Source organism: Numida meleagris, chromosome 6 (assembly GCF_002078875.1).
Source record: "Numida meleagris isolate 19003 breed g44 Domestic line chromosome 6, NumMel1.0, whole genome shotgun sequence".
Taxonomy (NCBI): Eukaryota; Metazoa; Chordata; class Aves; order Galliformes; family Numididae; genus Numida; species Numida meleagris.
The window spans coordinates 21,861,100-21,882,089 of record NC_034414.1 but is presented as its reverse complement, the minus strand read 5'-3'; the positions used below and the strand labels follow the sequence as shown (position 1 = coordinate 21,882,089).

Genomic DNA, 20,990 nt, shown 5'->3' with positions numbered 1-20,990 from the left:
CTATCCCAAGTAAGAACGTCTTCCCTTTAACTTGCACCTACCTTACTGGCTTCTCCTGAAGTTCCATGTGAGAAGACTCTGCAATTCCTTCTCCCACTCCATGATCCTCGTGGTGTTGTATCAGACCTTCCTGAAAGTGATCTGACTCTCACAACAACAGAACTTATGCAGACAGATCTCCAGTCAACATTATCAGGCTTTCAAACAGCCTTAGGAAAGGAATACAATTTGACTTGCTGTTGGCTCAGCTGACAATCAGAAATTCAACACACTCACACGTTTTTAATAAAAATCTACCCAACAGCAGTACTTGCTCATACCTCTGTGAGGCTTTCTAGATTAATAAAAAAACTACTTGCAGTAAAACAGAGGTAAACATTTGCATTAGAACTACTCATCTTCAATTATATATAAAAATATTCAGGGATCCTTTTATGAACTGAAAAGTTACAGTAATTTATAAAAACTACATTGATGCCATAGGTTCCACCACTGCCATACTGGCTCTTAATTTCTGTCACTGAAAGAGGCATGAGGAATTCTCCATGGATATGCAGAAAACCATTGTCTGACTAGTTATGTTAAGGGCTGTCCCAACTCCCAGCTCTGCTTGCTCCAAAAGAAATGCTCCCCAAGTCTAGTTTCCTTCAAACGACGCATGACACACAGATTAGAGGAGCAACTCTGCTTTGTTCATAAACAATTTATTTCAAATATGTGCCCTTGTTAATTCAACAATGATGTCTGGAGAATCATGTCCTCCACCAACCAAAGAGAAAACTGATTTGGAAATCTTCCAACTGACTCATTTGCTGATGGTACCTTGACACTGCCTCCCTGCTCCTTCTCGGCAGCTGAAAGTATGGCTCAGAGCGAGCAGAAACTTGCACCTTACTCTGAAATGACTAGAAATACAGTGAACAAAGAATCAGTAAAACAACCATTCAGGGAGGCAGAAGGCTATGAATATACAGACAAATATAAAACATCTTATTGGGATTTCTACTCTTTTTTTTCTTTTTTTTTTCCTGCAAGTAAAATTAAAAACCACTTTGACTTTAGTGTCCTGCTGTTCCCCACCCTTCATTTCCTCCTCATCTCCAACAGAAATAAATCATTCCAAAAATGCTAGATGTTCCTAACCCCTTTTTATTTTGTTTCCTAAATAAGCATTTGAAATTCTGTCCCTCTCCTTCCAAAAAAGCAGGCAATGTTGCATGGAGTAAACAGGGCTGGACAAAGCATGAGTTTCACATGGATGAACTGCCGATTATCTCTTCCTACTATTTGGTATGGGTGTGTGCTTTGCATTTCTATTGACCTAGATCATAAGACATGAAGCAAGTCATTTTGGATGCTGAATGCCAATCTGAGCATTAAGGAAAAACTACTGGTGCCTGGGTCCTGGTACAGGTGGTTATGGACTCATGGAACTTCCTTGGTTTAATATTTACACGGATGTTTTAAAATTATTGTCTGTGAAACATCTTCCAAAGATGCCTCTATATCTGAGAAAAGATAAAAGAACCCTTGATCCAAATCCCATCTCTTTTCAGAAGTCTTGTTAAAAATTTTGATTCATCAATTTATCTTAGCACACTTAAAAGCAGAGTAGTGAAGAATGGCTTTTTAAAAAAGGAAGAAAAAAAGAAAAAATGCTGATCTCTATGGAGACCGTCGCTCTTTTTTCATAAGTAAATGACACTGAATGGTGTGGATTCGATTCTTTGCTGGGGCAAACTCCGGCTGAAGTTTTAATGTTGACTCATACCATTTCATCGCCTTTTCAAACTCTTCCTATACAAAAAAAAGAAGATTGCACAAAGTCAGATTCTAAAAACTGTGAACACGAACTTCCTTATTTTCTCTTTTCCTCCCCCAGATAACTCTGGTATTCTCTTGATTCAAATAATTGCAGACCATTACTGACCAATACTCTTGCCTTTTCTTTTTAATAGTCTATCTTAGCATTCTTGCTGTAAAATAGTTAAAAAAAACAACAAAAAGCAACAGATTTCAGCCAGAATTTACATATTTCAAAGCTTTAAACTCCTGAACAATGTTGAAACATAGAATTTTTAATAAAGAACTTGAAATTAGTATTAAAAGATCACTCCAAGTAAAGTAAGCCAAAAAAACTCCAATACTTTAAGATCATACAGTAGCTAGACAATTTCAGTTGATAACCTGGACTCCAGAATGGTAGTAAGGAGCATTCATGGTGAAATAGTATCTGTTTTTATACTAATTAAATCCAATTATCTACACCTCTCCACTTTTTTTTTTTTAATTATTACCTAGGAAAACATGCCAACTTCGAACAATTAATTAGAAGAAAAATACGAGGGGAAAAAAACCAAAATGACAACCCAGGAAACTACCAACCTGTCAGCCTCACCTGTGCTGAAGATGATAATGGAGCAGATCCTTCTAGAAGTTATGCTAAGGCACATGGAAGAGAGGGAGGAGATATGGGATAACCAGCATGGCTTCACCAAGGGGAGGTCCTGCCTGACCAACCTTGTCACTTTTTATGATGGTGTTAAATGTGTCAGTGGACAAGGGAAGAGCCACTGGTGTCATCTATCTGTACTTCAGTAAGGCCTTTGACATGGTCCCTCACAACATCCTTTTCTCCAAGTTGGAAAGACATGAATTTGATGGGTGGACTGTTTGATGGACAAGGAACTGGTTGTGAGATTGTTCCCAGAGAGTGGTGGTCAATGGCTCAATGCCCAGATGGATACTGATGTCAAGTGGTGTCCCTCAGGGGTGAGTACCGGGACAAAAGGCTCTTTAACATATTCATCAGTAACATGGGCAGTGGAATTGAGTGCAACCACAGTAAGTTAGTGGTTGAGTGGATGACACCAAGATGTGCGGTGTGGTCGACACACCCAAGGGACAGGATGCCATTCAGAGATACCTAGACAGGTTGGAGCAGTGGGCCCAGGTGAACCTCATGAGCTTCAACAAATTCAAGTCTTGCACCTGGATCGTGGTAATCTCCACTAGCAGTACAAGCTGGGGGACAAAAGCACAGCTCTGCTGAAAAGGACCTGGGAGTACTGGTGGATGACAAGATGGACATGAGCCATCAGCGTGCCCTCGAAGCCCAGAAAGCCAGCTGTATTGTGGGCTGCACCAAAATAAGCATGGCCAGCAAGTCGAGGGAGGTGATCCTGCCCCTCTATTCTGTACTGGTGAGACCTCACCTGGAGTAATGTGTCCAGAGGTGGAGTCCTTAGGACAGGAGAGTTATGGACCTGTCAGTGTGTCCAGTGGAGGGCCATAAAAATGATCCAAGGGATGAAACACCTCCCCTATGAGGACAGGCTAAGAGAAGAGAAGGCTCCAGGGAGACCTGATAGCTGCCCTTCAGTATCTAAAGGGGGGCCATAAGAAAGAAAGGAATAGACCCTTTAGCAGGTTCTGTTGTGATAAGACATGGGGACATTGTTTCAAACTAAAAGATGGAAGATTTAGACAGAAGTTTGTTTTTATTTTTTTTTTTAATGGTAGTGAAGCACTGGAACATGTTGCCCAGAGAGGTGGTGGATGCCCCATCCTGGAGATATCAAAGGTCAGGCTGGACAGGGCTCTGATCAACCTGATCTAGCTGTAGGTGTCCCTGTTCATTGCAGGGGAGTTGGGTCAGATGACCTTTAAAGGTCTCTTAAAGCTCAAATGATTCTATATGTTTTTTTTTCAGCCACTTTCTGCACTTTTTTCTTCCTCTTTTCTCCTTGTAAGAACTGAGCTGCTTCTATATTTTTGAGACTGTGGATGAATTTTTTTTTTTTTTTTTTCCAAATCTGCTAAAGGAAATCTCCAAAAGAGCTTTAGAACCAATGTTGGATTTTGGCACCTTTTCTCTTAAACAGCATATTCAGTATTTCCTATGGCAAGACTACTGATGAACTACTGGTAAAGAGCTGAACTATCACCTCCATGTGAAAGCAGACAGCACATTGCACAGTGCTTCCAGACTCTCAATTTTCTTTATCTGTAGAAGACAACAGAACTTTGGGCAGACTGCAGATTCCTACTTGAAACTCCCCAGGATCACACTCTAAGCATTAGCTCAACTTTAGTCAAGTTCCTACTTCTCAGTAACTTTGTACACTTCAGGTAACATTCATTTCTAGCCACACTATAAACAATAACTTGATCAATGTTTGAGTTGTAAAGTCTTGATTTTTAAAAAGTATTTCCATACAGTGTCAACAGGAATTACGATGAAAATCCTGTATTACTTTATGGGAGTACTGACAAAAAGAAAAGAAAGCAAACAGATTTTTCCATTTTTAGATGCAATCATTTATATTCAGATTTGCTGTGATCTGGTATTACTTTGACAATCCTTTAGATTTATCTCCCACAGCAGCAGCTTCTATAGCATCCATCACAAATTCTCAATCCTTAAAAAGGCCAACAGTTTCACTTTTCAAGGCAACGTGATGAAAAGTCTTGCAAATTAAGGAACATACACCTCTACTGTGCTATATTATTAATTACTCTGATTTTCTTTTTTAAACAATCTGTTGGGCAGACTCAGTTCTCAAAGATAACTTGCTAAATACGAAGTAAATAAACTAACTTTTATCTGTATCAGTATAATTTGGTCCAGAAGATAAGTTTTGTTCTGTTGCTAGCCATTTCATATAATGAGTATGTGGCTTCACTGAGAAATCTCTCAGATCCAGGAGAATAAAGTTATCCTTAGGCACTGTGCTAACTTGAAAAAGACACTGGCTACTCGAGCATAAAAATTCTACTTCATTTCTTTCCAACTACTGTCAGAAGCAATACCTTAATAGAACAAAGTCATTCCTTTCTTCAGTGTGTTTCCACTGCGTGTTTAACAGCACTGTGCATTTCAACTCTTTTCAGCCCCGATAGTCACAATATACCATCACTGCTCAACTTACGCTGTTATCTCCATGATCTCCCCTAACCTGAAGAGCAAACGTTATGGACAGATCCATGACAAGTGCTAAATACTGGCAGGGATAGATAGGAACACGTGTAATTGAAAATACTTTTGACACAAATATTCATATCAACTATGTTCCAGTTTAATGGTGCCTCTCTTACCCCTGAAATATACTGGTCCTGAAAGAAAAAAAAACACACCCAAGAACCAATCCAGCCCTAATAAGGTAAAAGGAATGAACATTTTGCATTCACATGAAATAGCAAAAGCTGAATTGTAGATTGAAATACATAGGAAGTATGAAGAAATTTGAATTCAATCTGTAAATTATTTTGGGTATTGATAATCCAGATAGTGAAATTAAACATCTCTTGTGTTTGTTTATTGCAGCTGCAAACTGGGTTTTACTAACCACATTAAACTAGGCTCTTCAGGATGGAAACTCAATTTATCATTAATTTCCCAGTGTAACAAAAATATCCTGTGTTTGTTTAGACTGGAAGCCAATCAAAATTATCAATTGTTTGCTATTGTCTTAACAAAACTTCGTAGGCAGCATCCTGAAGCCAGCTTGTAAGAACACCGGCCTTCATGTATTAAAAGAGTAATAAAAAGCTTTGACGCCCCAAAAAGTACATTCAAAAATATTTTCTTACTGATACTCCCCCTATTTCATGAACGTTGCTCCTTCAAAATTATTTGTGGAAATACGAATTTTATGTGTCATAGACAAGACACATCAGGCTAACAGGCATGCTCACCATTGCTACGTAGACATTTGCCAGTGTGAAATGATTAACCACGAAATGCGGTGCTATTTCCACTGCCATGGTAGCCACAATGATGGCATCATTCCAAAGCCTGGCATTGTGGAAAATGTTTGCCAGGCTTATTAGTGGTACATCCTGTAAGAGAAGAGAAAGTGATCAACAGTGAGGTTCTTTCCACTGAAATTGTTTCAGGAGCAAGAAGGCTGACAGAAGGCTCCACCACCTGGTCACTTTGATGGTGATGAGTTAGACTTACCAGAAAAAAAGGCATCTGACCCTGAGCTATAAACAAACAAGAATAGTAACTCATATACACATATCTGCTCACAGAAGTGAGCAAACATTGCTGTTGCATAGACAACTCAAAAATTAACTCACATTAAATATCCTAGCACATACATTTATTTTTAAGAACTGTTACTTTTCCCCCAAAGATAAGATGTACTCTAAGAGACAAGAGAAGCTCTTTGTCTGATCCCTCTCCTTCAGCAGCTGCATAAAAGGAAAAGGAATACGAATAAAGAGAAAGTAGGGAAGAGAAAAAAGGGTTAAGCATTAGTGCAACTCACACATTGTTTTCTATCCCACCCCTGCCACAGATTTCCTGTAAGATGCTGGCTAACAGCTATAAACAAAATTTTCTCAGATAGTCACCAATGTTTTTATTTTCTGAATTTCCAGATTGTGTCTGACTGACAAAACTGTGGAGCCCTGACAGCTGTAACAAGCTCTCAGGGAGCTGGACTTCACACGTACGAAGGACAAAATACTACTCAGAGGTGAGCTGCAGATGCCCTCAACGGAACAACTCAAAATTCAGGATGCATTTGATCCATCCCTTCCTGATACCATGCAGATACAATGGAAGTCAGAATCACAAAAGAAGCCCACAGGAAAAAAAATTACTTTTTATTCAGACAAGAAAAGGTGTGACAGAGCACAAAGCCAAAAAGGAGGATTAAACAAAACAATACATGGCTATTTATCCAGCGCTAACTCACTAAATTCAAGTTGCAGCTGTATCTTTACAGAGTCTGTATCTCAGAGTTTTCTCTGGAGCCAGGACAAAATGCACAAATTTGGTGTAAGCCAGTCCCAGTCAACTTTATATCATGCCAGCAGAAAACAGTCAGCACTACTACACCATAACAGAAACAGGATTGTTGTGTTAGGCCTTGGTTCCAATCTTCTTTTAAAAGTATAATGATACAAAGATAGAAGTATAGGAGACAAACAATACTAAGGATGTGAAATAGGAAGAGATTAACATTTCTTAGTTGAGGCCTTTCTCTGGTTATATGGATAAATCTTCTTAATAATAACCTGACAGTGTGAACTACTTCGTCTCCTGGTTTTCAGAGAAGAACTTAAGACCAAGAGTCAAAAAGTGGTTTGCACTTCACAGTGTTGCACAATTTGAAAGTGAAATCTGCAATGCTGAGTTAGAGGCCTATACTGCATTTACCATTTTGGAAGGGTGAAGCTGGTGTCTAAGAACAGACATAATATTCAGCACTTCATGGGGCAGTGCTAAGGGTGTGAAGCACTTCAGTCATCTGAAACAGTGAGCTATGTTCAAAATACTACCTTTTTTGGATGAAAGCAAAAAACTGCTGCCCCAAATCAGGCACTAGTCAGCCAAAACATTCGTGATTTCAGCATTTAAATTATTATTTTAGATCTCACCTCCTCCCCCCACTTTAAAAGCACAATCATATTTTAGGAAAAAAGACTTGTACAAGCCAAGGCTAACGAAGACTCAAAGTCCTACATAACAGAAGGAAGTTTAAGCCTGTAGTGCCCAGCAGAAAAGTGTTAAAGTCACTGAAAGGCAGGAAATTTCTCTTTTGCAGCCCACACTAGCAGGTAGTGAAAGTCTTGAAATTTCACCTCAACTAGCTGATATACAGTACGTATACAGACTCCTGCTCTGCACAACTCTAGCTTTAATAATTGTATGAGAAAACTAAGTAGCTATCTCACAAGGAAAACATTATTTCATCTGTGTAGCAGGCAGATGCGTACACACCTTCATGTGATGGGGTGCATAGTGTAATGCTTGCCGTAAACAATCAATCGCCTTCTTTCCTTGGCCTTTCACCCTCCAGTAGAGAGCTGCCATGCTAGAGAGGACCCATGAAGTCTGATTCTGGAAGAGAATACAAAAATTAGTCATACAGACACCTGTAGTGAACAATCTTCCTGTCTTTCACTCTCTGAACTTACTCAATATATTGGGATAAAGGATGCTTCAGTTAAAAATAGGATTCAGCTATTCCAAAGCATTATAAGAATTCATCTAATAACATATATGCAATAGTCTGATCAATGAGACTGCCAAATGAAACACAAATTCCAAGCACAACATCATTTTCTTAATCTTTTGTTCAGTAACAACAGCTTCAGCAGTCACAATAGCTTCTAACCAGCTGTCAGGTGCTGAGCATCTAGATATGTATGTGCATTACCATATATAAATCAACAATTTTAGCTAGCTAAGTTAGGTGATTGGACTCCTTGGGCTCTCTGTAGCCACCAGAAGGAGAAAGGATGCTCTAGGATGCAACTCAAAGCAGAAGCCTCAACAGTCCAGCCGATCAAGTTTGTTGCCTCCAGTTGGCTGACTCCCATGCCACGTGTTAGAAAGAAAAATACCATGTGCTTGAATTCAATGGACTCAGATACTTTAAGTTAATGTTTATGCTCACATATGCAATTAGTTAAGTAGTCATCTTGATTTGTTTGAGTAGCTCTTGTGAATAATGAATTGAGATCGGTAGATAGAAGAATTGTGCTTTATTTTTTACCACAGCTAGCCTTACGAAGAATTCTGTTTCTGTTAGTATTAAAATTTCAGCTTTTTTGGACAAAGTTTGCTGTTTGCAAGGGCAAGTGTAGTATGTAAGACAAAAGTTAGCATATGTGAAGTCAAAAGAAACTAAGCTTTATTATGCAAGCTTAAGAGTAATAGCTTCACTTTCTGGGAATCATAAAGGCTTACTGACTTCAGTTTCAAAGCACATTAACTTCCTTAGAGGGCTTTCAGTAGCATAGGGCAGGGGCACCAAACTGTTTAGGTAGAATCCTCTTTCGTATAATAGTTTGAGATATCTTCCTGACACTGGAAGTACACAACAACAATCACTGCATTCTGATCTGCCTTGTATATCCTGGACAAATTATGTCCCTAAGCATCCCTTCAGCTGAGGTCCTCAAAGAAAGAAAGAAGCTTGGTTTTCTCAGGGGGAAACAGGAAGTGCAGCCTTGCACATGGTGCTATACCACTGCCTGAATGCATCTGACTCTTCAGCTCAACACTGCATAAAGAGAAAGCAAATAGGTGAGAAAGAGAGGAAGTCCCTGCCTGCCAGAAGTGCAATTGGAAGAGCTGAGCGATGGGTTAACTCTGACTTTCCATAAGCTCTAGATGAATACAGCATCAGAAGAGAAAGAAAGACTGAGAATTATTAAAACAGTTTATTATCACAGAATGGCTTAAGTTGGAGGGAACCTTAAAGATCATCTAGTTCCAATCCTCCCTGCTATGGGCAGGGTTGCCACCGACCAGATTAGGCTGTCCAGGGCCCCATCCAATCTGGCCTCTCAGGGATGGGGCATCCACAACTTCTCTGGGCAACCTGTTCAGCACCTCACCACCCTCTGAATAAAAATGTTCCTCCTAACATCTAACCTAGCTCTCTTATTGTTTAACGCTATTTCCCCACTTCCTAACACTATCAGGTAGCGTAAAAAATTGGGAGCTTGTTAGCTCCCTTCAAGTACTGGAAGGCTGCAACGAGGTCTTCCAAGACCTCTTCTCCAAGCTAAACAAATCCAGTTCTCTCAGCTTTTCTTCACAGGAGGTGCTTCAGACCCTTGATCATCTTCATGGCCTTCCTCTGGACCAGCTCCAACAGTTCTGCATCCTTCTTCTATATAATATGCACCAGCAACCAGCAATACAGCTCACAACAGGGTTGGAAATACCGGGAAATTTTACAAGCTTAGGTTTTTGTAGAAAGGAAGGCGAAAGACCTGACAGCAGGACTCCCAAACTGTAAGCAAAGGATATAGCTCAAGTAAAAGCCTGAGAGGGCATTACAGATGCTTAATAGACACAGATCTCAAGTCCAAGTACAAATTCATTTCTTAACTGGAATTTCAGACAGATGGTTTGAGACTGGATTGACTGCTAAGCTAAGCAGTATGTCCAGACATTATTATTCTTCATATTTATACATACCTTTTCCAGAGCTTTGGCTATTCGAGTACCAACTTGTTCTAATGACTGCGGTGAGTACTGGTCTTTGCCAAGATTCTGAAGCACCTGTAAAAGAGAAAGAACAAGTACTTAGAGGATGGAAACTGAGAAGAGATATCCTTCACTTGTTGCCTACTGTTTTCACCCAGCATTTTACAAATCCCTGACTTGCTCGAACCTAAACATCAGCGTCTAACTTGAGTTAGTACTATCATCATATAGTGTTTTAACTCCAGGCCACCGAATACTGAGAATTCTAGAAGTTTATGTATACTTGGTTTGATCTTTCTTCTCCTAATTCATCCATCTAGAGCTATAAATACCAAGGTAGTAATGGTGTTTTAGTATCTCCCTCAGCTCAAATCACAGAAAGTTGGGAAATCAGTCTGGTAAAATATCACTTTCAGCTTGCATTGTTCTTACAGTCTTATTGAGGTGTTTGTGCGCTGCACTGAAGGGCACTTCGGGAGACAGGGCACTGAACTAAACATATCTTGAATCTGCCATGGTACAGCTATTTTTGTGTGACAGCCTTCAACTGCAGCATACCTCTTTAAGTTGACTCTCTCCAGTGTAATGCAGGCTTGCTCGACTAGAGACACCTTGCAGGTGGTCCAAAGTATGCATACTGGCTGGTAGATTGGGATTACAAAGGGGCTCCATGGCTGGTTCTTGCAGCTGTGTTGCAAAATCAATGTGTTCTGTAATGCTACAAAGGTAATAAATCAAATCAGTTCAGGAAAAGAAAAGAGAAGAGTGATTACAAAGTTCCCTAGCGAGCATAAACTGCACTGAAGAATCTCCTCTGAATAGGTTGAGAAGCAAGTGAAACTGGATCTTGAGCATGAAGTTGCACTTTTCTTTGCAAGTCTACTGATGAAAAACCACATCGTGTTTTCAAGCGTCTTTGTAATCCTGATTGTTCCTTCTTACTTTAAAGAATAAAATCTTCAGTTAATGTACACTCGAGGCCATACAATTGCTTTGCTTTGTGTGAGTGATTTAAGGTCCATATATAAGATACCTACTCAATGTTTTTAGCAGAAACAGCAAGCCATGTGCTGGCCACAGTTGTGAGCTCTACCCTACGGAGTTTCAGACATTCATCAGGACTTGGCCACCCAAGGCTACGATAGTCACGCCTCTTTCCTGGACAGAAGAAGAAGAAAAAGAAATAATAAAAGGGATTCTTTCTGCGTACAATGTATTACAAAATACACCAGTAGATGCATTCCCTACAACACAAAAGTCACAGTCTTGCCATCAGATTTCTTTAAGAACAATTCCATATCTAAATATACTGAACAGAACTTGTGGGATCCAAAGTCAGAAGTGGATGCTATGGCAGATAGATTTGATGGTGAAGTTTTATAATTTCTATCTTAAGTTAGAATTTTTCAATAGCTGCTCATTAAAAACAATCGCTATTCTTGCTTACAATATCTTTAACTCCTTAAAGTTCATAAGTGAGTTATCATTTATGATGTACAGCTACAGTAAGAATAAAAGTTGATTACTCCATCTTCTGACAATCCCAGATGAAAAATACTACCATTTCTTATCAACGAATAAGCTTTTATTGCGGCCACACTCAAGACAGCAACATTTCTGAAACTAGCAATTACACTTAAAGCCTCTCATTTTGGAAAGGAGTTAACCAAGGCAGGGAAAGGTTAAATAATTTGCTTTATGTTAGGAATCTGATCTTCACATTTGATCCAAAATCTACTGAAATCTTCCCTTCATATTTGGTGGATATTGTACCAAATCCTACAAATCCAACTTGTGTTAACTGCTAGGAAACACGCTTCTCTCACATTAAAATCATCTCAACTGTTCTGAAGGTAAGAAAGACTCATTGTAGCGTTAATTTGCACAGTGAGAGGCCAAATTCAAAAAACATGTAGATCTATCTACATATGTGGTATTTTAGGGCCTATTTCTGGTTACCTAAAATTTTGACCTCTAGGATGCAAGATCTATTTCCCATCAAGGTTAAAGTGCTTCACCACAGTTCTGCAAAATGATGACAAAGACTGCAACACACTGTCTTTTGTAAAATGTTCTGATTAAAGGAAAATTAACTTTGAGAAACACCGGGAAATTCCAGAGGGGAAAGATCATTTTTTGTCATCAGCATTGTGCAGTACCTGATTTAGAGTTACTATCTGCATGAACAGCAAAAGATAGTGAAAGACATGGAAATGTTACAGAGGGACAGATCAGTCATCAGAGTACTAGTCAGACAGAGGACAGTCAGCTTCATTTCCCTGTTCTGCTTGGAACTCCCCAGGTGACCTCCAAGGCGTTACTTAAACTTCTGATAATGTAGTTCGTGTAAAGAGGATGCCAGCAGACCTTGCCTCTCAGGAGCGCGAGGAAGTTAATGACTTTACAATTAAGGGACACTGCATAATAAAGCCAGAAAAGTAGCTCAGGGAGAGAACACACACTGAGAAAAGGAAAGGTGTGTCCTCACAACAGTAATTTGTCATGCAATCCTCCTTATTTAATTTAATAACTTACATTTGTTAGCTGCTTATAACTTTTTAAGCTTGTTAAAGACTTCGTGTAAAAGCCTTCAAAATGTGAATTACTTTCTAGGTCATCAAATTGTCAATGACTAGAATGTACAGGAGAACACATTTTTTGCATACCTATAACACTAAAATTTTACATCAGTTGAAATCATGGTAAGATGAAAAGTATGGGGAACAATTATTGATCCTCTCTTCCTTGGCATCAATAGGTTCCACAAATTCCAAATTTTAATCCATGCATTCAAGTGCTGATGATTTCTTTCCAAATAAATGCATTGATGGAACTAACTTGCACTATCTTAACAGATCTCTCTCCAATATTTGTTCCTTCAGTAGCAAAAACTCCACCTCTGTTTCTGCAAAATTCCTCATCCACATTGGTCCAAGACTGTGCTCTTCACTAGCTCCACTCTTCAGGAAGACAGCATCTAAATCTTCTCTTCTAATATCACCAAATCAACCACAGGAGAACCCTAAGGTGTCTGACACCCTGAAAGTGTCTCATCTGGTTAAAAAAAAAGACTACTCTCCCCATTCAGTTTTAACGAAAAAATTAATTTCCTCCCCACTCCATTTACTACTTCTACTGACATTATCCCTGTCTTTCACTCTCCACCTTTATCGCTTCATCTCCAGAAGTTCTGGATATTATCTAGAGAGTTTTCATACAGTGAGCGGATGAAGTTATGCTCTACTTCACGAAGAAGGTACTCATGGAAGAGATCTGTTGTTTTTCCACATTCTCATCTAGAAGGTGTATTTCACGATGTCATCTTTGTGATGCATATTTATGGTAATAAAACAGCGTAACATAAAAGTTGCCATAAAATAAACCATAGTCTAGAGGGAGGTGTCCTTGCCTATAGCAGTGGGATTAGAACTAGATGGTCTTAAAGGTCCATTCCATCCCAAACCATTCTATGATTGTATAGTAATTCAAAAGCTGCAAGGGATTTGCTTTCTCTCAAAGTGGCAGGTTACCGATTGGTCCAGGAGAAGGTATCTTTGGTCCACTGATCTCCAAGGCAGTTTGGTAGAAGTTTTCGTTTTCTCCATTAGTCCCTTCTTCTCCATTTCTCCCAGTTGGCTCCTGAAGATCCAAGCCATCAGCTTTTGGTTTCTTTAAACGTTTGACCTGAAAGGTGATCTACCAAAAGGACAATATTGGCAAGATTAACACATATACAACTTCAGCCTCTAACAAAAGAGAAAACTAATTTAACCACTGAAGAGCTGAAATGCATTTCTCATTACATATTTAGTTTGCAACATGATGACAATAGGTACTTCGTTACCTTCATGCTAAATAGAACTTTTTGGTTAAAATCTTGTCACCTTTGTAACTCTGTACAGGTAGTACGAAGGCACTCAGCAGCATTCAACACCCAAGCACCTGCTGTTGATAATTAATTATGTTAGTTTTAGTAGAAGCCTTTCCTCTAAAATGGACTGAAACTAGCAGTTCATTTCACAAAAATCACAAACTAGCTCTCTGTAGCCCACAGGGGAAGTTCCCAGAAACCGTCCTAGTCTTTCCCTCCATAACAGTAAGCTGGTACAAGAGTTTTTACCAACTCATCCAAACTTACCCATTCAGCTTCATCATCATCACCACAGTCCCCAAAACAGGAGCTTGCCATGCCATCCTGAGCTCCCTTCTTTAGGACACGGATTCCCTGCAAGTCCATCCGACGACCTTTTACTTCCAGTGCCCCTTCAAAAGCTTCTTGAGGCCACGAGTTTTCAAACTCATCCACCAAAGCCAGCATCTCTTCAGACATCTGATCATCTTCTAAACTCTCTATTCCTTCTGAACCATTGCTTTCTGGAGTGACAGAGTCTAAAAGGGAATACCATGAAAACCTACTTTTTTTTCCTAGCTTAATCCACAAGTTTTATTAAACAGAAAGATTTTTTTTTCCTGTGACCTGACTCTTCCACTTGCACAAACTAAATACTCCACGCTGCATATGGAGAAAGGGACTGGAGAATGCAGACTTTCCCACTGCAAAGAAGCACCAATCATTGTTTCAGAAATCAACACCTTTAGAGTGCATTCATCAGTTTTCTTTCCAGAATTCTGACTGTTCAAGGGGGGTAAACAGGAGGTGTCTTTTCTCTATATGTGTGCATTATACACTGAATAACACCCTCTGTACCTTAACCATAGACATTATTTTTCCTCACTTCTGATGCAGAGCTGATACAGAATTTACCAAGGTACAACTAACGTGTCTTTGTAGAGTCCTGTAGGAAACTATATCCTTTACCTTGGAAAGCGTCCTAACCTTTGATTCCACTTTTTGATTTTATGCGTTTTCACATCAGGCTTGGAGAAGAACAGTAAGCAGTATGAAGTAAGTTTTAAGGGTTACTTTCCACTTTACAGGCAAAGGGGAATAATGTAGCTCCTTGGAGGAAGCAAGACAACTCCTCCAAAAAAATCTATAAAATCATTCATCTGTCAGTACTGAATTCTAAGGCTGACTTACTTTCCAGTCTCAAGATGGAGGGATCCCTTGCTGAATGCTGAGTAAGGATTTCTGTATCTTCTGTACCTCCTCCAGAGTGTCCTTCTGCCACTGCTGTGACTGACTCATTGTGGTCCTCAAAGTATTTCTCCTTGTCATGACTACCATCTGGATTTTTCTCATGACAGTGACCTGAAAGAGAGGAATTTATCGATACACTATATAAGACCGCTCCTTTTGGACACGAGTACACAGACTTTTAGTTTTCTATACACAGATTAGTAGAACAATTTCACAAAGTGTCAAAGACATTGCTGAGTGGAAAACAAAAACAAACCAAAACAACCCTGCTCTGTCTTTTGAAAAGGCAGATTACCTTAAACAGTTACAGAAGATGTTTTTACATATACACTGTGAACTACTAATGAAAGAAAACACAAGTACCTTTTGATGGGAGGTCACACAGTACCTGAGAAATAACTGTGTGGTGGTAGCGCTTTCAGAGAGTGTTTCCAAAGTGTATTTTTAGTGACACTGCATTGTACATGAGGGTCCATTCAGAAAAATTCAAACACAGAGCTGCAATGAGTCGTCCTAAAGAAAGACAGCCAGCCTGCAACGCTAGCCTTCCTTCAAGCATCATTCAGTGACACGCTGTTAAGCTTTCAGATATTTTAAAATATAGTCACCTAAATCAGCTGCAACTTTTTACCAGTAGTTTTGATTTCAAATACATTTTAACTCGAGATCTCAGATTTCCTAACAGTAATTCCTTGTCAGCCTTCTAGGCACAGTGTCTAAAGGGTTGTTTCCCTTCCCCTCCCCCAGAGCTCCAGAGATACAGGGACACGTGTTTCCCATGCAGTGTGAGGGCTGGGAGCTGCCCTCACTGTGTGGCACAGCTACAGAGCCGAGACACAGGAAGCCTGTCACCGAGAAGCAAAAGAGATATTCCAAGTACTAAGCTACTGTTCTAAAATCCTTCCTTCCTCCTTTCAATCACTCATGAGTGAACACAGCTTACATACACAAGTAAATTAAGAAGCACGTAGCAAATCAAAGAGCTTACGCTAAATGCAAGATCCTCAAGTATGTTCCCTGCTCTATCCTCGTGACCGCTAACTGTATTGCTCAGTGCATATTTTTCCAATTGGCAGCATGAACCATGAAGAATATGAATAAGGCTGTTTCCTCCACACAGTGATCCCATGTTACAAAAGAATATTTTTAAGGCCTCGCTCTTCATCAGGCCAGCAAGAAGAGGTTGGCTTAACTCTCAGATAGGTGTCATCTGTTCCACGACATGTCAGTGGCAGAACATACGTTGTATGCTCTGTACTTCTGCAGCTGTCAACACACAGGTAACACCTTCGGAGATGTAAAAAAACCCAAACAAATACAACTATGTTCATGAATCTTCCAGAAAAAGGTTCAGTAAAAACTAGTTTTCTGCCAAATATAAAAAGACAAACGAGGCTATTAGATAAGCAAACATTCAAACCAGAAGCTGGTAACTTCAGAAACTGTCCTAGCATCTACCATGTAATTATATTCTTCCTTTCCTACTTATTCTATTAGTGACTCTTTCTTTAATCCTCTCACATCTCCCTCTAGGCTGTCAATAAAAAAGGTAATTGGTTTCATTACAAAAAAAAAAAAATCTCTTCAATCTATGGAGATCCTCATGTTTATTTCACGAAGAATGGTGTGCACAGAACACTAAAGCTTAAAGCAGTCCCTCTGCCTGCCATCAAAACCAGCCTGATTCTGATGCAAGTCAGGTGCTACTCAGTAACGTGATGACCACAACTCCCTTTGCTGAAGGTCAATTCATCATCAGTATAAAGGGGGGAAAAAAGCAAAGGGGATAAAATACAGACAACTATTTTTGAGATAAAAACACCAAAAAGAGGAAAAAAACTAGAAATACCAAGAGAGGCAAAAAAGACAATTCTACTTAAGACTAACCTTGTTAATATTAATTTAAAAACACTAACAGCTAAAAACAGACTAGATGAGAGTGCTGGCTTTCTTGGGATCTGAGAGCTGCTATATATAGAAATCTGAGTGGCCTGATTTCTTGAAATTACTGCTTTCAGTTGCCTGATGTCACAGGAGGTAAGAAAGGAGGGCTGAAAAAAGAAGAGAAGGTCTTGGATGAGCTTACCATGGATCTGGTGGTATGGAAACACTGCAAGCCAGAATGTTACAGCTTGTATCAGCTGCATGCCCTCAGAACAACTGGGAAGAACACCCAGTACAAGTGTCACACCAAAGGAACAATTCAGCTCCAGGTTCCAGGAACATTCCTGGTGGCAGAGCATGACCCGCATCATTTCAATACCTACTATACACCACCCGGATGAAGGACAAAAGTGACTGCCACTCTAGAAATGCTCAGTTATACAGTATTTATTCTTATTCACAAATATTCTGGCTGTCCAAATGAGCACATGTGAATTTTGGGTGTGAAATCCAGACACAGGGATTACAGTTACAAAACCTGAAGTCTAAAACCACTTCACAGTACTCGATCAATGCAGCTTACTCCATGAAAATGTACTGAAGAAGGATCTCTTTGTTGCTCATTCATTTTCTGTGAGCAGATGTTGTGACTTTATATCTGAGCTCAGAAAGCCCTGATAAAAGCGTACCAGACTGCTCTACCTTGAGTATTATAAGACTTGGTTGTTATGCACCAGTCAGTGGAACAAAGATGTTATAGACACAACACGTGTGTAGTTTTCTGCATCTTTATTCAAGTGAGGGAAACGAGACAAGTAAATAGTCTAGCTGTGCCTATTTGATGTAAAAATTGGGAGAATAAGAAATGAAAAAAGTTCATAAGCTATAAAGAAAATCTACTGGATAGAAAAAGCAATACAGATTCTAAAACAAAGCATGGGGATCCTAAAGACTAAAAGCAGAAAACAGTAATTATATGCTAGAGGTCTCTATTCCTCATGTCATTTAGGTCTGCTTAATTTTTTGGGCTAATGTGAAAGTGCTTGTACAGCACTCTCACAACACATAGTCCCAACCACCCTGCCATGAGAGGGTGCCATACACTTTAAGTACAAAGATCTGCTAAGATCTTCCTTTCCATCTAATACTGACCACCTTCATTTTCAGGGCCCCTCTTCAATTTCCACCAAAGCTTTAGTACCTACTACAGCCATTACAGCTAAAGGACCCCACAGCAAGAAGTCTAACTCCATGTTTTCTGATGCACACTCAAAACCAGTACTACTTACAGAGAAATGCAGTGAAAATAATTATATTTTCTTATGAAGAGAGTGGTATACTACCCTGTAAGTATGAAAATTAATAACAATACTCTTAATAGACCAAATGAAAACTTTGGGAGTGCTTGCTGCTTCAGAGATACTGCATTTTTAGTATTAAATATACTCATTAGAGAAATGAAACTGAAGAACAGCATATTGACATCTATTATTTTATAGGGCAAGTCCTGTACAGCTCTCTTTGAGGAGCTCTCCTTCAGGCAACATCTAATACATGAGCTTTGACTTGGACAGTGATATTAACTCTGGGGATTACATACTGCACAACCCAATTACCTTATGTTTCAAGGTGAACAGATCATTTCATAAAGCTCCTGTGAGCTATTAACAGAAACTGTGTTATTCTGATTGCATACGAACAGACATTTGGTTGCAAAAGAAACTGATAATCTTTAGAATTAGACATTTGTTAAGGGGAAAAAATCCAGGCCCGTTATTTTATGACGAGTTTTAAAAGCAATAGGGCGAGCAGTAACCAGAGAAGCGGTGTATCGTTAGCAGCTATTGCTGCTCTGCTGGGCTGAATTATAAATTATATTGCTTCTATTACGATTTCTGCTCTAAAATTCATGCATTCCTTTTCTTACTCTTTTCCTTTGTTTTAATTAAAAAACCAAACATATTTACACTTCAAAGAATAAAATAAAATCCCACAATTGAGCTTTGAAAGCAGAACAGGGCTGTCACTGGAAACACAACAAAACCACCTGAGCTGCAGGACTGAATGGTACTTTGATACAGCTTCTGGAGTAAGTTTTGTGCTTACCACATACAGAAGTGCAAAAATAACAAAATATAACAAAGGGATTCTCAATTTATTTTCACTGAAAATGATTAACTGTGACAACTGCAGGAGAGAAGAAAAGTAGAAGCTCTTAATTAACAATTACCTGGCTACACAATACTGACACGAGCGCTCGATGGGTCTATATTTAACTGAGGAGAAATACACAAGCTTTACAACATATTCCCTGTACACTCGAGGGCTCAGAAAAGACACAAGGCAGAAGGGCAGCCTGCATCTGCAGCAGCACAGAACTGCCAGAAGCCACGCTGCACACTCTAAAAGCAAAGCAGCCCACCCAGCAGTAACTCTTTCTCCCTAAAGCCAACAATACCACTGCTAGATTCAACAAGGCATGACTAGGTTTTGTAATCATAATACAAGTGTACCTCCAGTATCTTTTACAGTTGTACTGTACTTTGGTAATCACTAAAAATTGCACCTGCTATCCACGTATCACCGTTATTGTTCTGGAATAACAAAGGACAGAGCATAGTAAGTTCCTGCTCAGGCCAAGCATTTCAAGTCAGGTATCAATACTGATACTGCTAGTATCAATACTGACTGACAACTGCAGTGCCCCAACATTTAGACTAAGCTTTTGATATGTTTTCTCCCAAAATAGATGCACTCTTCATTTAAAGCATTCCTTTAATACAAACCCTCCTTTGCAAAACTGGAGGTTACAGGACAAAATCAAAACAAACCTCCTCCCTCCAAGACCCCCCGAACAACCAAAAAAACGCTTTCAGTGACATACAGCAGGACATTTTGCTAACCAAAGGATAACAGCTTCATAAGCAGCACAGAAATGAAAAGCTGTATGAAAGTAGTATCAAGCATTTTACAAGTTTCATAAATCCCTACCTCATCTTCAGTTCCTCCCCTAGATGAGCAGTCAGTGGCAACTTCTTCAAAGATGACAAGGGGCATACTCAAAGCCAGTAGTCGTAAGAGTGCACTATGTAACAAGCTTTGGTTTGATGCGTAGCAAACAACAGAACAATTTACATGGTCAAAGTTTAGACTCACGCACACAAAACGAAGCATTCATTCTTTTCATTATTTATTCCAATAACGGATTTTCAATTAAGAGGATTATATTGTACAACAATTGCTCTCACTTGTAGTGAAATAGTTTTAAAATGTGATTTGTAGCCAAAAGATGCCTCTAAATTGGCTTAGCTATAGATTTAAAGATTATCTATTTGTCTCATTATAACAGCTCTGACTAAACCTTTAAAAACACATAGATGCCAACCATTTACAGCCAGATCTCTTCTTCATACTGACAGAATTACCTCAACATTGTGTAACAGACTAGTCCCTGATGCAGACACAGGCACATTTTCCTTATGAAATATAAATGATTAAAAACACACATACACAAATTAAGAGGAAGACAAACTTGTTTAAACTTGAACACAGTGCAAGGACTGTGCCTGCTAAACTTCCTGACGAATTGAGCAGTCTACTATGTGGCAGAATAGAACACTTCAAACTAAACAACCCCAAAACATCTCTTCCATAATTAAAAACAGGGAGAAGAAAATCAAGGAGGCTGACTATCTAAAGCCTTCACTGTCCTCCTTCCTCACCATCCATTACAACAAGAGGTTTTATTTTTGCTTTATTATGATGCACACCTAGAAGCCATAACTTGCTCTATGATGCCTAGGAATAGTCTCCAAAATACAGAAACATCTACACTGAAATTCTCAAATCTTGTCAGTAGATAAGAGAGACTGGTAAATATCTCTTTCAGGGTGTGATGGTACTACATATAGAGTAGCAAGGTAAGCAGCACTCCAGTCTGAATTTCAGTTTGTGCCTCAAAAATTGCTTTTTTTTAAAAAAAAAATATTTTGGAGAAATGGGAAGAAAGTAAGAGAAAAAAGCGCATATAGATTCCAAAGATGAAGG

At 39.2% G+C, this 20,990-nt stretch overlaps 1 protein-coding gene across 2 annotated transcripts in view; it reads right to left on the bottom strand.

Annotated features, from left to right (window-relative positions):
• The window catches only part of TTC17 (tetratricopeptide repeat domain 17), a 56,328-nt gene continuing 36,023 nt past the window's right edge, over nt 686-20,990 (bottom strand). For both annotated transcript variants that reach the window (XM_021401346.1, XM_021401347.1), the window contains 9 exons: nt 15,000-15,170; nt 14,097-14,347; nt 13,489-13,654; nt 10,996-11,116; nt 10,517-10,676; nt 9,950-10,033; nt 7,736-7,855; nt 5,698-5,841; nt 686-1,797 (listed from right to left, as the gene is read on the bottom strand). In XM_021401346.1, coding sequence (XP_021257021.1) covers nt 1,666-1,797; nt 5,698-5,841; nt 7,736-7,855; nt 9,950-10,033; nt 10,517-10,676; nt 10,996-11,116; nt 13,489-13,654; nt 14,097-14,347; nt 15,000-15,170 — 1,349 coding nt within the window. In that variant the 3' untranslated portion in view covers nt 686-1,665. The remainder of the gene's footprint in view (nt 1,798-5,697; nt 5,842-7,735; nt 7,856-9,949; nt 10,034-10,516; nt 10,677-10,995; nt 11,117-13,488; nt 13,655-14,096; nt 14,348-14,999; nt 15,171-20,990) is intronic.